General features: G+C 53.0%; 7 protein-coding genes across 7 annotated transcripts; 4 read left to right on the plus strand and 3 right to left on the minus strand.

Annotated features, from left to right (window-relative positions):
* Positions 1–195: 195 nt before the first annotated feature.
* PHYSODRAFT_552261 (hypothetical protein) lies at positions 196–1,292 on the minus strand (the record flags this gene model as incomplete). Its single annotated transcript, XM_009517503.1, has 1 exon — positions 196–1,292. The coding sequence occupies exon 1, from the start codon at positions 1,243–1,245 to the stop codon at positions 196–198; it is 1,050 nt and encodes a 349-aa protein (XP_009515798.1). The 5' UTR covers positions 1,246–1,292.
* A 1,226-nt stretch (positions 1,293–2,518) lies between these two features.
* Positions 2,519–3,711, plus strand: PHYSODRAFT_477401 (hypothetical protein; the record flags this gene model as incomplete). Its single annotated transcript, XM_009517504.1, has 3 exons — positions 2,519–2,956; positions 3,021–3,143; positions 3,220–3,711. 3 exons carry the CDS (start codon positions 2,519–2,521, stop codon positions 3,709–3,711), a joined length of 1,053 nt encoding a protein of 350 aa, XP_009515799.1.
* A 3,601-nt stretch (positions 3,712–7,312) lies between these two features.
* Positions 7,313–9,527, plus strand: PHYSODRAFT_469942 (hypothetical protein; the record flags this gene model as incomplete). Its single annotated transcript, XM_009517505.1, has 3 exons — positions 7,313–7,373; positions 7,583–8,219; positions 8,282–9,527. 3 exons carry the CDS (start codon positions 7,313–7,315, stop codon positions 9,525–9,527), a joined length of 1,944 nt encoding a protein of 647 aa, XP_009515800.1.
* Positions 9,528–9,615: 88 nt separating this feature from the next.
* On the minus strand, positions 9,616–11,275 carry PHYSODRAFT_260366 (hypothetical protein; the record flags this gene model as incomplete). The annotated part of the gene is made up of 6 exons (XM_009517506.1): positions 9,616–9,746; positions 9,828–10,007; positions 10,088–10,237; positions 10,321–10,998; positions 11,108–11,140; positions 11,218–11,275. The coding sequence occupies 6 exons, from the start codon at positions 11,273–11,275 to the stop codon at positions 9,616–9,618; spliced, it is 1,230 nt and encodes a 409-aa protein (XP_009515801.1).
* A 340-nt stretch (positions 11,276–11,615) lies between these two features.
* PHYSODRAFT_552266 (hypothetical protein) lies at positions 11,616–12,411 on the minus strand (the record flags this gene model as incomplete). The annotated part of the gene is made up of 2 exons (XM_009517507.1): positions 11,616–12,098; positions 12,193–12,411. The coding sequence occupies 2 exons, from the start codon at positions 12,406–12,408 to the stop codon at positions 11,616–11,618; spliced, it is 699 nt and encodes a 232-aa protein (XP_009515802.1).
* Positions 12,412–12,586: 175 nt separating this feature from the next.
* PHYSODRAFT_322194 (hypothetical protein) lies at positions 12,587–13,485 on the plus strand (the record flags this gene model as incomplete). The annotated part of the gene is made up of 2 exons (XM_009517508.1): positions 12,587–12,993; positions 13,089–13,485. The coding sequence occupies 2 exons, from the start codon at positions 12,587–12,589 to the stop codon at positions 13,483–13,485; spliced, it is 804 nt and encodes a 267-aa protein (XP_009515803.1).
* Positions 13,486–13,872: 387 nt separating this feature from the next.
* On the plus strand, positions 13,873–16,059 carry PHYSODRAFT_552269 (hypothetical protein; the record flags this gene model as incomplete). The annotated part of the gene is made up of 3 exons (XM_009517509.1): positions 13,873–14,655; positions 14,722–15,368; positions 15,663–16,059. 3 exons carry the CDS (start codon positions 13,873–13,875, stop codon positions 16,057–16,059), a joined length of 1,827 nt encoding a protein of 608 aa, XP_009515804.1.
* Positions 16,060–16,989: the final 930 nt, after the last annotated feature.

The raw sequence follows: 16,989 nt of genomic DNA on the forward strand, positions 1-16,989 counted from the left end.
TTTTCAAGGCAGTTTGTTTATCTTTTTGACTTAGTACAAGTTTACTGACTTGCAAGCCACAACCTACTTGTGCACACAACAATTCTTTGTTTCTTCGATGCAGATGAACCGCTGGGCTTAAGTGTGTTCATCTAAGCTTGGGGTTTCACACTGCTCAGTACTGCGCAACCCGATGGACACGACTGGAAACGACACTTACAGCCACTTCTGGCGCAGGTTAATCACGAACGGCTCAGCCTGGGGCACAACCTTGGGTCGGAAGTCAGCGATAGCGTCGATCTTCCCGCGGACCTCGGGCGTGATCTTGTCCACGTACTCAAGAGCCTTGAGGTTCTCGTCCAGCTGCTTGATGCTCGTGGCACCAAGGATCACCGTAGACACATGCGGGTTGGCGGCCACCCAGGCGATCGACAGCTGCGCCAGCGAGCAGCCCACCTCCTTGGCCACCTCGGCGAGCTTGTCCGCCTTGGCAATCTTCTCCTCGAGGCCGTTCGACAGCATCTGCTTGTACGACGGCATCGACAGACGCGAGCCCTCCGGGATGCCCTTGCTGTACTTGCCCGTGAGAACACCGGACGCCAGCGGCGACCACGTGGTGAGGCCGTAGTTGTACTTCTTGTACAGCACGTCGAAGTCGTACTCGACGCGCGACCGCTCGAGGATGTGGTACTGCGGCTGGTCGTACACGGGGCGGATCAGGCCGAGGCGGTCGGCAATCTCACAGGCCTCGATGATGTCCTTGGCGCACCACTCACTGGTGCCCCAGTAGAAGGCCCAGCCCTGCTCGATGACGAAGTTCATGGCGCGCACGGTCTCCTCGATGGGCGTGGACGGGTCGGGGCGGTGGCAGAAGACCAGGTCGACGTAGTCCAGGTCGAAGCGCTTGAGCGACGCCTTCATGCCCTCCACGATGTGCTTGCGGCTGTTGCCCACGTCGTTGGGGCCGGACTTGGTGCCGAAGAAGAGCTTGGTGCTGATCACCAGGTCCTCGCGGCTCCAGAGCTTGCGCTCGATGCCGGCCTTCACCACCTTGCCCATGATGAGCTCCGACTGGCCGTTGGCGTACACCTCGGCGTTGTCGAAGAAGTTGACGCCGTTCTTGTACGCGTGCTCCATGATGCTGTAGGCCTTCTCGAAGTCGAGCTGCGTGTCGAAGGTCACCCAGCTGCCGAACGACAGGCGGGACACCAGCAGGCCGGTGTTGCCCAGGAAGCGGTACTTCATGTTGTGCGTGGGGGCGGCCATCGTGGCGAGGAGAGGCGAGGGGTGTTTGCTGTCTGCGACTTGAGCTCTTGGGGGAAGATTCAACAGTGATGGCTTCTGACGAAGCCGCCCATTGATCAGCAGTCAGACTGCACTTGGATTTTGTATGCGTGTCATCAGCCAATCGCGTGGACGGATACGATAAAAGTATCCAAAGTGGACCAATCTTCAATTTGAGGTAGACACAGCTTGTGTCTTCACAGTCTCCGGTATGATATGATCCTGTCTACAAACTTTGTAGACAGGTTGTAGTACAAAGCATTCGAGTTGGTCGGCAACCGCTGCCAATATTGTTTACCTTTGCCACTCGTGCCTGCCCCGGGCGTCGTGTTCGCAAAGGTGGCGATGTCATGGCACGTGAAGCGCTCGAACGTGGTGGTGTAGCGGCTAGCCAAAGCGCAAATGTGACGTGAGAAAGTTTTTGCAATCATGAAAGCAGCAGGCGCCATGGTGTGCCGGTGTAACCTGGTATAACAACAAAGGGCGAGCTTCGTGTGAATAACCCCCTTGCTGCTACCATGTAACGCAGCCCACCGCAGATCACAGGTATTCTTTCGTGCTGCACTTCGAATTGGTTGGCTCTTTCATTTTAGACTGACTGACTCAACATTACCGTCGCGTTTGCCCTGAGCCTTGCAGGCTGCAAGTTCGGGTGTCCGCATCAGCAGCACTACATGTAATACTTGATGTGTGTACAGGTACTACCGATTCAAGTTTGTACACACATCAGCTTGATGTGTGTACGGCCCCGGCAAACTTCACCACTTGATCATCAAGTGGTAGTCCTAAGGATAACTTTTGAGTGGGTATTATTGCTAGCGTAGCCTTACGAGTCAAATACTTTAGGTGGCTAGGTACATGTAGATGGTTGTCGTGGTTAATTGTGCGTGTGGGGGGGGGGGGGGGTCAACGTCAACCGGAGTGCTTACAATTCGGTGGCGACACCTTTCCTGTCTATGCATTCCATGCCCGAGCTTTGCACCGCCAGGATCAGCCAGTGTTCGTGCCGTCTTCAATCGACAAGATGCCGCACGAACCAGTCTCCGTTTGCCCTGGCGGCACCAGCCCCACGTCGCCTTGGATTCGTCCTCGTGCAGAGAGACCATGGTTCCACCTTTAAGCATCCCGGCATTCTGGCGCTGGGGTCCCGCTGCTTCAGCTACGTCAGACTCGACCACGAGTGCCGTTCCGGCCGTCATAACTCGATTTACCGCCGAAGTAGCAGCAGCAGCAACAGCATCTCGTTCCCCGAACCATGAGCACCACCTCCTCGCATAACATGAAGTATCGCTTCCTGGGCAACTCGGGTCTGTTGGTCTCCCGCTTGTCGTTCGGCAGTTGGGTGACCTTCGACCAGCAGCTCGGCTTCGAGAAGGCCTACACCATCATGGAGCACGCGTACAAGCAAGGCATCAACTTCTTCGACAACGCTGAGGTCTACGAGAACGGTCGCTCCGAGCTCGTTATGGGTAAGGTGGTCAAGGCTGGCATTGAACGTGGTGCCTGGAGCCGCGAGGACCTGGTGATCAGCACCAAGCTCTTCTTCGGCACCAAGCCGGGCCCGAACCAGGGCGGCAACAGCCACAAGCACATTGTGGAGGGCATGAAGGCATCCCTCAAGCGCTTCGACCTGGACTATGTGGATCTCGTCTTCTGCCACCGCGCTGATCCGTTCACCCCCATGGAGGAAACGGTACGTTCCAGCAAGTTGGCCTGGGATCTGCCGGTGGGCTAACCTAGTTGGTGTTTGGTTGCAGGTCTGTGCGATGAACTTCGTGATCGAACAAGGCTGGGCCTTCTACTGGGGCACTAGCGAGTGGACAGCCCAGGAAATTATCGAGGCCTGCGAGATCGCAGACCGTCTTGGTCTGATCCGTCCGGTACGCTCAATTAATTAAAAGGTTGCCGGGACTCATCGGAGACCAACGATCATGTTGTTATCTGATGTCGCTGCAGGTGTTTGACCAGCCGCAGTACCATATTCTGGAGCGCTCGCGCGTCGAGTACGATTTCGACGTGCTGTACAAGAAGTACGACTACGGCCTCACCACGTGGTCGCCGCTGGCATCGGGTATCCTGACTGGCAAGTACAGCAACGGTATCCCGGAGGGCTCGCGCTTGTCCATTCCGCTGTACAAGAACCTGCTCTCGAACGGGCTGGAGGAGAAGATCGCAAAGGTGGTGAAGCTTACAGAGATTGCCAACGAACTTGGCTGCTCCATGGCGCAACTGGCCATTGCCTGGGTGGCGTCCAACCCGCACGTGTCCACGGTGATCCTTGGCGCCACGAGCATCAAGCAACTGGACGAGAACCTCAAGGCGCTCGAGTTCGCGGACAAGATCACGCCCGAGGTCCGCGAGAAGATCGATGCTATTGCCGACTTCCGCGCCCAGCTCGTGACGGACCCGGAGCCGCACGTACTTGCGCTGCGCAAGCAGTACTTGTAGGTTGAATGGCGGTGAGTAGTAAATACAGCGTCTGTCTTTAGATAAGTAAAGCAAGACGAAGGTGTGGTGGCTAGCTAGCTATAGCTCAGTACAGAGGTTGTGGTGTGATCAACAATAGTACATGTTGCCGACTCTCAGCCTGAAGGGCTGAGAGTGTACCGCTCACTTTTCGTTTCTGAACGTGCCCTGCTTCAGCTTGGAGGTGTTTTAAACATATTTGTGAAATCTGGGCCACTAAATATGGAAATGTTTTATACTGTTTCTTTCGTTGTCTTGGTATGTGTATACTCTGCCCGTACGGAAGACTTCCATGGGACGACCCTTCATATTTGTGAACAGGGTGCGCTTCGCGTGCGGGTCTCTAAGCGGACCGAACAATTTTGTGTTTTTTGCTACTAAAACGGTTAGGACGCGCCGCGCCTCAGCGCCAGTCTGCACTTGTTACTGTTATTAACATTATCACCAATATTTTTGTGAGTACTATACATGAAACGCTTCATATTACTACAAGAAACTTAAATTTTCATACTATTATAATTGATGTTGACCAGGGGTATGAATAAAAAATTTCAATATGAAAATTGTCAATTAATATGACGAAAATATGTGTTATTGGCAAGCGCCATATTGAAATTTGTATTATTGGCTCGTATGATTTCAGGGTATTCAAAAACACTGTCAAGGCGCATGGAATTGAAATATTTAATCAGTATAATAATTCGCTTTGGTTATCGTCATATTTAAATCATTATTACTGTCAAGCAATTTTACCAATTCAATATAATATTGAATTGGAGGGGTCCTGCTGCAATTGGTATTATTGCAACTGCTACTGTCGCCACCACTGCCATGCTACAGCTACTACGGCTGCTACTGTAACTGCTACTGCCACACAGCTGGAGCAGCTGTACTACAGCTACTATTTCACTACTGTTAATGATGTCATAGTAATGTTGTCATTGATATTGCTTGTTCGTATCTGCTGCTATCGCTACTGCGACTGTTTATTATCTGCTGCCACTACCGCTACCGTTGTTATTTACGCTACAACTACGATCTCCAGCATTGATAATGGCACTGTAATGATATTGCTCCTGCTTTCTTTTTCATGCCTGAGAAAGACTGCCAAAATCTACTCCATACTGCTTGACTTGCTGTATAATATCACGGGGCAATTCATGGCTTGCTCAAACTAAATTTATAAGTAGATGCCATCTGAATATCGCCGTCCACCGTGGTGAAAACGACGCGATCCAAACATTATCGATGATCTTATCGTCCTCTAGACCCTTGTAAATCACTCTCCTCTTTTCCAAATAATGTGTGTGACTTGTATTGCTGCGTAAGTAAAATCAGTATGACGTATTGTGTCTTTCACGTATTTTGGCGGGTGAGCTGTTAATTCAGGCGGAATTAGAGTCATAAAGAGTGATCAACGCTTATTTAGTGCTAATTATGCCTAAGATTGTGAGCGCTTCCCCTAACATCCGCGATCAGCTAATCGACGGAGATACGAACAGAATGGCATGGATTGGCGGATAGGAAACCGCCAATCGCTCTGTTTCCGCCTATTAATAACGAAGGCTGGATTAGCTTATTCCGCCTTGAGTCGGCCTCACCATCGCCGCTCCTAATTCGGCCACGGAGGGACGACCCGGAATTAACATGGGAATTAGCTAACTCGGGGCATAATTAAGGTCGATAACGGATTAGAGTTATGCCAGAATTATCACGGCAGAATAAGTGAAAGGCACAATAATTTTTATTCGGTATATTGCTATTGGAATTGTTCGCCTGCGTCACGATCACTGCCAGCTACCACTGCAACTGCCCTACTGTCAATGCCACCGCTACTGCAACCGCTATTAGTTACTGACTTTGAAACTGATATTGTTATCGCTATTTCTGTTACTATCTTTTTTTTGCTCACCCCACGATCAGGAAGAAAACTGTCAAGGTCTACAGTACTCCATGGTGCGTGAGTTGTTGCAACCCAGTATAATGTCATCCAACGAGACTTCTTCGCGAGCCGCACCTAGTAAAATACCTCTATTTTTACGAACTACATCTGCAGTTTACACATTACTGCAGTTATAAAGTACGCGGTGCAAATTGGCGCTAATTTCGCTGCGCCATGCGTTCATATTGCTTTACTTAGGTTCTTGCTGCAGCAAACATCACGCCCATCTAATCGAGGGTGTGAATTAAACCGCACATTTTGTTTTGCTTAAGTTTTATTCCAAATCCAAAACCACGTCAAAACTATCGATCCGGACGCTGCGCTGCTTTATACCGGTAATACCATGAGATTTTGGATACTCTAGTTCATATTAAAATGTACCGAATGTATTAAACTGATGGTCTGACAAGAAATGACGCTGGCTCTAAGCTATCCGCTTAGAGAATTGGCAGATTCAGAAATTCCACCTCTCAATTGAATCTCGCTTTGAAGCCATTTACTTTTGAATATTTTTTCAGCAAAGTACGGTACTACCCCGGCTTAAGTTCATGGTTTGTCACGGCCATTGTGGATTGCACTATAGAAATACACTTTTACGGGATACAGCGGTAGGGCCACTCGCACAGAGGGACGCCCACCTCACTTGTTAAAGTACACAGGTCACTCGTTTAAGTGGCCCTTTCGGCCAATGCGATTCAGCCCAAAATATGGAGCTGTACCAGTTGCAGCTGGGAAGAGAAGTGAGAGGCTTTCACTATGGCCCTTGAGCTTCAATTGGTACAGCCCGGCCATCTAAAAACGAGTTAGAAACATGGTGTACCGCACACTTGCCGTCGGGGAGGCAAGCAGTTCTTGCATTGGGCAGCCTGCAGAAAGAGGAAAGTAGCTTTCGCATTGAGCAGCACCAAGTTGGTTACCAATAGAGCTGCCGGAAGAGGCGAGTAATTCCTCCGGCCGGAAACAATTGCAGTAAAACCACTACAATTCTGGTAAAGAAGAGTGCACGAGAAAAAGCAAAATTCACATATTGAGATCCAAGATAACTCTGCAATTTCTTAGTGACGGAGGCATGTAGCACCTTGAAAGAAAGAGCAGAAGTATTTAGCTGTGGAAGTCAACAGAGGTAGAGTTGTGCGCATGGATTAGTGGGCTCGCGTGATGCAATTGCTACGGGGCTAATCTAATGAGAGCAACGCAAGTTTGACTTGGGCATGCAGAAGGCTGAGAGACCTCGTGCGCGAAGAGCCTCGAAGAGACTCGAGCAGCGCTACTGTTCCATCAGCGCAACTATATTCAGGTGCGTCTTAGAATGGCACATGTTGAAGCTGCACATCAGGTGCGTATATGGTGTGGTGCACACACTCATCCAGTCTGAACTGAATTTGGCGCCATCCGATCTCGGCTATGATTGGCTCGTTCCAAACCACTCAAAAATTTTGGCGCGCACACTCGTTTAAGTACGAGAATACGCGTCCGCGCGCATTCATCATCACAGCTCAAATAGCGGGAAGACGGCAACGGCGGGAAGTGCGCGCGCCTTCCACTCGCTGCTACAGGTCACTACAGCGCAGTAAACAGGCAGATCATTGTTCTACACGACCTCGTCTTCGCTCTCGCGCTTCTCCGACGCTCGTACAGTCCATGCCGACCGCACTATTAGCCATGGAAGACATCCATCATTTCGCCCCAGAACTCAGTCATGGTGCGTTTTAACGCTATTTTGCAGCTAATTCCATGCGTTTAAGGGTCTAACAGTACTCGCAGCAGACTCTTTCGATGCCGACAGCCTATCGGGACTCCATACAGCGTGGCTGGACGACGAACAGCTCAATAATCTGCCAATCATGGACGTGTTCGCGGACATTTCGACTCCTAAGGCCCAGGACAGCGCCGTCGAGGCGTCCAATACAGCGGAGAAGACACGGGATCAGGACACAGCAGCAGATTCGGTGCTTAACGCGGAGTTAGGGAACCACGACGCGCAGCTACTGGACGCAGCATTGGATTTTTCATTCGACACGGAGCTCTCGCCCATTCTGGAGCCTTTTGCGGACGCTACAGTGGCCATGAGCCCCCTAAGAATGCAGAGGAGGCTTTCGAAGAGTCCTAGGACTCGCAGAACATCCAGTTCTCCTTTGCGGAGAGCACCCGCAGTGACGACACCCCGACAGGTCAGCAGGACGGTTGGACACGTGGAGACAGCACAGGTGGCTATCATGAAGCGACCGAGGACCAGGGGCCCGTCGTGGCAGGAGTCGGAGCAGAACACCTTTTTCACCATGTTTAAGGTCAAGTGGCCGCCTACACCGGAGGGGAAGCAGGCTCCTGCATTCAGCTCGATGCTGCTGGAGCGCTTCGACGCTATCAGCACCAAGGTGAGAACGAAGAGTGTGATGGAGGTGCGGCAGTTTTACACTGCGGTGATGCAGAACATTGCCGAGATGCTCGAGGTCGTGGAAAACGATATTGACCTGAACAACCCGGATCAAGTACGCATTGCTGTGTGGTGTTGGCGCAAATTGGTGGCTGACGAGAAGCACCACGACGAGTAAGTCAAATTTTCGAGTCTGTGGTGAGATTTACTCGGTTCTAACTTGTCTCTTTGTTTAGTTTCCAAGCGCTCGAATCGGATCCCGCAACAGTGAAGCCTCGCTTGGCCAACGCTCTGCTGCAGTCAATTATTCGAAGTCGCCGTCAAATGCTCAAGGCCAAGGCAGACAGCGCGGCAGCCGGCAATAAGGACAAGTCGGCGGCTCCTGGTATTACGTCTATCTCAGCTTGGGTGTCGCGGTCGAACCTGAGTTCCTTTTTCGCCAAAGGAAGTGTTCCAGCTCCTGAGATCTCATCAGTGCAGATCCACCACCCCATGGTGAGGAAGAAACACTCTGCTCCGCAGGGCAAGGTTGCTGCAATGCCTCTCTCTAGTTCCCCCTCGGTCACTGATAATGCCACCAAGGTGTTGTCTCTGCCAACTGTGCAACAGCCACATGGTGAGTCACCAGGGGGAGCGGTGCTTAAGCGTAAGCGCAGTGGGTCTACTGACCGTTCTCCAGCTTCTAAGAAGACCCGCCGAGCGGAAGTGGAAGACATTACGTTCACTAGCCCACCTCCCACCGACAAGCGTTCCCGATCGCGTACGCGAAATGGCGTTGCATTCCACACGCCTCAGCAATCTCGAAAGAAACTTTATATCAAGATGCGAATGGTTCCGCGGGACAAGGAAACCAAGTCGAACATGGTGCAATGCGGCTGTAGACCAAAGGTAGAGCTGAAGTTGTCGTCGACCAAGAAAATGTCGGAGATCACGGATCACATGAGCAACAAGTGGGCTAAAGTTCGCTCGCTGCTGCCGAAGGGGGCCGTCCTGTGTTTCTTTCAGAAGAACGGGACTGACAAGTGGTCAAAGGAGGAGTCGAATGTCACCTGCTTCGATATCTGGAAGCAGTGCGGCAAGCAGACTAAGGGCGAGAACGTGGTCGAGGTCTCGTATCTGTGGAGAGTCCCGGCGGGACCCAATGCCGCCGCAGATGACGAAAATGTCCAAGTGCAGGACATTATGCCATTGATGGCGCCGTCCGGACTATTCGAGCAGGAGGTAGCTGCTCAAGTGCTGAGCAGTGGGGACGAAAGTGAAACAACGCAGCGCTCTCCTGCCTGTGGCCTGCAGGAGTTTGGTCAGAAAGTTGCGTTTGATCGAAGCATCACCGCCGAGGCAAAGGAGGAAGCTGCCGCGCTGGACGCGTTGATCAGTGATAGTGGCGACGAAGACCTTGGCGAGGAGTTTAGCCCATTGACGGGCCGCATGCGCCGGCGCATCCAGCCGGTGCTCGTATCTAAGGAAGAGTTCAATATCTAAGCGTAAGCAGACCTTGTAACAGTACTCCATTGTATCGGAGGAAGCAAAAATGCAACCGCATTCGTATTATCAAGCAGAAAACACTCGTCTAATTTTTAGGCTGAGCTAGCAGGAGACGGTAGTGGAAGCCGCTCTCTAAGGACGCCACCTTCAGGTCGTCGAGCTCCTTCACCGCGTGGATTCCAGACTCAAAATTCCATTCGTACGCTCGGCCGTCAGCTGCAGAGATAAACAACAGCGCAAATATCAGTAATGACTCAATCACCAGCGAATCACTCCAGTACACAACAACAGACGCACCAGTGACGAAAGAGGACTTGTCCACACCCTTGCCGATCTTCACGATGTCCTTTGCGCGTACCACTTGGTCGTTTGTGATCTGCAGCGGGGCTGTGTGCATCTGAGATCCGACATGAGCAAAATCGTTCTTCTCTTGACGGCCCGAAGGCGTGCGACCCGCCAGCCAGATCTCGTCGTCAGCTTTATAATACCACAAAATGCAGATGTGTCAGATGCTACTGAATGCTTTAGAACTCCATCACAGCGAGACCGTAACTCACCAGTAATGAAGGTCGTGTGGAACTGGCTGCACTTGAAGAGCTTCACGGCATCGCTAGTGCGTACAAGTCGCGGGGTGATCTGATCGCCGTTACTTTCCATTTTTCCCTTCGGGTTCAGCAACTTGCCCCACAGGTACAGCTCGCCGTCCTCTACAAGGCATCAACAAGCAAACATGTTAGTTAGCGTGTACCCGCAACAAAACGCAGCCCGACAATCCCGAGCATAAGTATACCTGAAACAGCGCAAGAGTGGTTGAACCCAGCTCCAACATGGGCGATCTTCTTGCCCTTCAGCGCAATGAGCTCCTGCGGCGCATCGGCATTGCCAGTGCCAAAGCCAAGCTGTCCGCGCTCGCCCTTGCCCCACGTGAACACAGTGCCATTCTTCGTCACTGCAAGTCCGTGCTGGTAGCCTGCAGCAATGTCCACAATCTCATCACCATCGATGTCCACGTGAGTAGGCGGCTGGACACTGACACTCTCCTCGCCCACACCGCACTGGCCGTAGCCGTTGGCGCCCAACGTAAAGAGCTTGCCGCTCTCAGTCAGCAGGAACGTCAACGCCGTGGAGCACACGATCTTCTTCACCTTCTCACCCTCCGGCAGCTCCAGCAGCGCCGGCACCAGCGTGTCCACCCCGCGCGCACGCGTGAAGTTGTTCATCCACCACACGAGCTTGGGCAGCACGCGCTGCATGTTGGTCGACCGGATGACGTCGCGAAAGGAGTGCGTGCGCCCGTAGATGTAGGCGTCTCCGTCGTTGGTGACGAAGCCAGCGTGGGCCCAGCCGACGGAGATCTCCTTCACCGGCAGACCGGTTGTCGAAGGCAGTGGCGTGGGGGTCAGCACATTCTCGTAGCTGCCGGTACCCAGGGCGCCCAAGAATCCATCGCCGTACGACAGCACGATAGCTGCACAATTGCATCAATTCAGCACGATTTACAACGCAGAATGAAAGCAATTAGCAACGAGAGGAGGAACTGGAGGGCATAGGTGAAGGAAGTTTTATCTTAAACGTACGGCCAGGAGCGGATTGCGTCGACAGTGCAGCGGCTGAGTCCGAAAGAATCAGCAGTGGATTAGAGACCGAAGTGTTCAAGACAGTTAGGCGGAGAGACAGAGATACGTACTGCGAGCAGCGGCGAGCGCCGACCGGCGGCCAAGCGCAAGGGAGCGCAGCGACATCATGGCACACTTGACGTCCACAAGCCCGAATGACCCGGCAAAATTAAATACACGGTCTCTTATTGGTCAAAACTATGACGTCTTATCAACCAATCTGGGCTATCCAGCGCATGCGAGTTGAAGGCAACTACTGTACTTGTAGGACGGCATCCGGCGATGAATATCACGCAAGGATTCAACGAGCGAAATCTTACAGCGAAATATGAACTTGCTTGTTCTCGGCCTGGCAACACGAAACCTTGAGGCGGACTGTTCACGAGGCGACTAAAAACTGACTGCATCCGATGCACACGACGCGGGTTATGGATCAACGCAATTGCAGCTGGAGAGATGTGCTGCTCGCTCACTCCAGGCCTTGGTTGCACAGCGGACAGGACGGCGCGCGCTGCGAGTTGACCGAGGTGAACGCCCACTTGTCCAGACACTCGAGGTGGAACTCGTGCTTGCACTTGCGCAGCAGACGCAGCACGTCGCCCGTCTGGTACTCCTCGCAGCAGATGCAGCACGTGTCGTTGTTGGACGGACCTCCACGGTACTTGACCAGCAGGTCCACCAGCTCTTGGCGCTCCACGCAGCCGGCAAAGTCCACGTCGCGACGCTCGAGGCGCTGCTTGAGCTCGGCGATGCTGGCGTCCTTGAGCTCCTCGGGCGTCCTGAACTCCTCGGTCGGCATCACCTGAATCGTGCGCAGCGTGCGGTTGAACGTCTCGGAGCGCGCGTCCTCCTGCGCCGCGCGGTTCTGGTTGTTGGTCTCGCGCTGTGCCGCAGCCGCCGACACCTGCGTGTAGGCCTCTCGGAAGAAGGCCATCCAGCCCATCTCCGGGTGCTGCAAGCAGCAGATAGCAACACAATACAAAAGTTAGTCAGCAATAAATACAGCCATATTGGACGGTGAATTCAAAAAGGAATTGGCGCCTCACCCGTCCTCGGAGCTGGTAAAGCACGCGGCAGAAGCGCGCCGCCTTCCAGAAGGTCATGAAGGAGAGCCCAAGCAGGAACAGGATGGCCACGTTGAGCGCCAGCGACGCGCCCTCGTTGTCCGCGGCGTTGCTCTGCAGCAGCGGCATCACCACCTGCACGAACAGCAGCAGCGCCACCATCCACGGGTTGTCCGTCGCGTTGATCATCACGAACATGGCTGCTAACAGGCAGGCTCAACACACTCGACTTTGATGCAAATAGGAAAATGAGCTCTCTCTCTCTCTTGCCCTTTGTAACGAGTCGCAGTGTCTTTACCCAAGTGATCCCGCATCATGTACCCAAAGCACGGTACACTGTGGCTATTGCACAGCAGCAGCAGAGCAATACTGTACCATGAACGCGACGGCGCCGGCGCTGATCCCGCCCTTCCGCTTCAGCACCGTGCAGCAGGGGCTGTATCGCGGCGCTTACCCGACGCTCAAGAACTTCCGCTTCCTGCGGCGTATGGGGCTCAAGACCGTGGTGTCGGTGATCCCAGAGCCGCCCACGAGCGACCTGGCGGGCTTCTGTGCCAATGAAAAGATCACGCTCCACCACTTCTACGCCGAGAAGTTCACGTCCGACAACGTGACGGTGTCGCCCGCCACGGCCGCGCAGATTATTGAGATCCTGGTGCAGAAGAAGAACCTCCCGCTCTACATCCACTGCCTAGATGGGTCCAACGTCACGGGCATCGTCGTAATGATCCTCCGCAAGCTCCAGAACTGGACCAAACTGGCGACCGTCTCGGAGTTCTGCAGGTGGGGGGCTGCTCAATTCAATTGCAACTGTAATGGCAATATGATACTAGCAGTTGATGGTTAACTCTTAACGTCTTTGTCTATGCGGTTTGCAGGTTCACACGGGACCACGGCATCGAGAAGGACGAGTCCGAGTACCTGGCGGCCTTTTCGGAGGAGATCGTGGTGACTGCCGACGCCCCGCAGTGGCTCTGGAACGGCGTGCGAGTCACGAAACACCCGACCATGATCGTGCATCAACCGGACCTGGAGCTTGCCGCTGCCAGCACGCTGGATGCCTCTGGCAACCCGAACAACGGCGCGCCGAACCTCAAATGGGAGACGGAAGTGGAGAAGACGGAGGCCATCCTGCGTCAATTCGAAGAGGCGACTCGCAACCGCATCGGAGAGGCTGTTGAGGGCGGCGAGGAGGTGGAGACGATCATCGAGGAGGTGTTGCAGGAGTTGCCGCTCTCTCGGTCGCTCGAAGCATTGGACCTTGCGGGCGTTTGAGCGATCGGTAACTAACGTTAAACATTGATGGAAGATTTAGACGACGTCAAGTGTAAACTTCCCCATGGTGGACGGCTCCACCTGCTGGAAATTCATACGAATTGGATTTGGCGCCGTCTCGAGATCGAGTTGCTATGATACGGCGGCAAACGGCCTATTGTGTACCACACAATTCGTACACCAAGTTCAATTATCCCATCCCGCTGGTGCATTTTTGAAAAGCCACACACTTGCCAATTGGCAATCGGCATGGCGTCCGTCAAGCCCAACGAGAAGAATGTCCGTGCCACCCCAGCAGCAGCAACAACAGAGACAGCAGCAGCAGCAGAAGTAGCAACAGCGACGGAGGCCCAGTCTTCGGATGCAGAGGCCGCCGCCACCTCTGCTATGTTCGTGTTCACGGCGGACAAGGCTGGCATGAAGGGCGTGGACAAGCAGCACGTACAGGAGGTGGTGCACAAGATGTCCAAGGACTCGTCCTTCTACCAGAAGTCGCTGCGTGACAACGAGAAGGTAGAGCAGCGAGTGGCTGCCATGCGCAAGAAGCTCGCGGGCTTGACAGGAGGCCAGCAGCTGCGACTGCAACAGGAGGCCGACGAACGAGTCGCGCGGATGGAGGCGACCCGGGACCTCTCGAAGACGATTGTGGTTGTGGACATGGATATGTTCTATGCGGCCGTGGAGATGCGAGACGACCCCAAGCTGTGCGACGTGCCGCTCGCAGTCGGCGGGATGAACATGATCAGCACGACCAACTACGCTGCCAGACAATTCGGCGTACGTGCTGCTATGCCAGGCTTCATTGGCAAAGAACTTTGTCCGGAGCTACATTTCGTACCGGTGAACATGGAGAAATACGCAGGTGTCGCTGCACAGGTCCGCGCTGTGTTCGCACAGTACGACCCGAACTTCGAGGCTTTCAGTTTGGATGAAGCGTGCCTGGATCTGACAGACTACGTAGCGAAAAATTGGCAAAAATACGCCTCGGTCGCTTTAGACGACTTTGAGAGCAAGGAGGAGGTGCAGGAGGAGGAAGAGCAATGGCCGTCAACCCCCGCTGGACGTGCTGCCATTGCTGCTGCGGTTGTCCGTGAGTTGCGGCAGAAAATCTTTGACTGCACCCAGTTGACTGCAAGCGCTGGAATCGCAGTGAATGCCATGCTGGCTAAGGTATCGCAAATTCGCTACATTTTTAATATTTTTTTGCTGTGGCTAACCTTGTTCTTGATGGTGCAGATTTGCTCGGATATGAATAAACCCAACGGACAGTACGTGCTGCCGTTCACGCGCGAGCGGGTATTGACTTTCCTTTGTGACCTACCGGTTCGAAAGATTGGTGGCATCGGCAAAGTCACGGAGAAGATTCTTAACGAGGCCCTGGGCGTACATACCGGCGGCGAGCTATTTAATCAACGGGGCAAGATCTTCCATTTGTTTACCGAGAAGACTGCAGTCTGGCTGCTGCAGACATCACTTGGTGTGCGGGAGCGTCGAGAAAAGCAAGAGCGCAAGAGTTTCAGCCGTGAGCGCACGTTCCGAAGCCTGAGCGATCCCAAGGAGCTCGAAGCCAAATGCCTGGAGGTCTGCAAAATGCTCGCGAAGGATCTCGAGAAAGCGAACAAAGCAGCCAAGAACGTGACTTTCGTCTACAAGGACACCGATTTTGCTCGCTGCTCTCGATCGGTGACGCTAGCGTCTGCGATTTTCACTGCTGAGGACCTGTACTCCAGCGCTGTTGAGCTGCTACGCCGCGAGTTGCCGCTTACACTTCGTCTTCTGGGCGTTCGCGCAGCAACGCTGGTTCATCGTCCAAACTCGTCTGGAAGTGTGTCAATCTCATCGCAGTCCGAAGGCGCCAAGAAGCGGCAATTGGTCATCAACAAGTTCGCCGAGCATGTCACCGATCCCTCGAATACCATACTAACGTCGACTACACAAGGCGGTAGCAGAAGTGAGCGGGACCTCGAGACCGAAGCTGCCATGGGGGAATACTACGCGGATCTAATGAAAGCCACCGCAAATAAGGACGACTACTTCCCGTGTCCTGTATGCAAGCAAGCTCTTGCAGTCAATGCTGAATCTCGGAATGGTGCGCACCAAGACGGGTGCATCATCGTGGATAAATTGTCGCGCAAGAGGCCAAAGAAGAGCAGTGTCCCGCACGCGTTCACCCCCAGCTCAAACCAAACGACTGCGCTTGAAGTAGAAAACAAGCCGTGTCCGATCTGTAGCAAGCTGCTGAATGTCAAGAACAACATGGAAGTGAACGCTCACATGGACGCGTGCGTCGTGAGCAAGAAGCCGAAGCAAAGCGGCATCACGCAAGCCTTCACGGCCGTTCAGGAGTCGGAGAAGGTGGACGAGTACGTGAAGCCATGCCCAATATGCGGAAAACTACTGAACGCACGGAGCTGTATGGAGGTGAACGCGCACTTGGACGTCTGTGTCACTAGAGATCGCTCGCCTCCGTCGCGGAGCGTGTTGGGCAAGAAGAGAGGAGCGCACGATATGTCTGCTACCCCGCGCAGGAAACCTGAGAACAGCATTGATGTCTTCTTTCGTAAAAACGTGTAGAATAATAGATGAATGTATGCTTCCTTGTCTGGCAGAATATCTAAGAAAACTCGAAAGGAATCATGGCAAACAAGACAGTGGTTAGCTGTGAGAAGACATTCACTTGTGTCGAGCATTCGTAAGACAGTTTGACGACAAATCAAATGTAGCAATTTCATTGGTTAATATTGTATTATGTAGTCTCGAGTGTTGCTGCATCTCGGCTCGTAAATTGGACTGATTTATCTGTGTGCGCATTTTGCCCCCTTTACTAGAGGCAGCGCACTTGAAAAATGCCCCTTGAAATGTCCGGGCCTTTGATCCTGACGCCATGCACTAACCTCCTGCTAGAAGATTTAAATATACTTGCCAGGAATGGAATGTAAGGACATCATAGCACAGTTACCATGCGACCGTTTGTTCCCGTAGTGGAGCAATGTTTCTTCGCTTTACTGGGGTGAACGACTGTTGTCGTTCACCCCACCACGCCAACTCTCCTTTCTACATTAAAGTACTAACACTACATAGAAGATGGAGATTCGGATAGAGCGCGCATTCGCAAACCAGTCTACGCTGTAGCATCGACAAAAAGCATGGCTGCAGGCAGTGCCAGCGGCCAACTACAGGCACATCGCTTCGTGTGTGAACAAGAGGCTACTTACCCTACCGCACCATGCAACTGCATCGTTTCGGCGCTCAACGTTGCCACCGCGTCCGCGGCAACGATGCCGCTGTGACCTGAACACTTTTGGCCAATTGTATGGCGCAAACTAGTGTCCGACAAACTGTCTTGTGTTTTGACAGACAATATGCAATGTAGCCACTGGTATACAAAAACCAAGATGTAGTCAAAACGCGTTGATCGGAAAACGTAAGACGCTTTGTCTTATGATAGGCATTCTGGGGCTAAGTATCGTCTTACGAAAGAGCATGAATCAAAGTTGTATCGTG

Source organism: Phytophthora sojae (assembly GCF_000149755.1).
Source record: "Phytophthora sojae unplaced genomic scaffold PHYSOscaffold_1, whole genome shotgun sequence".
Classification (NCBI taxonomy): Eukaryota; Oomycota; class Peronosporomycetes; order Peronosporales; family Peronosporaceae; genus Phytophthora; species Phytophthora sojae.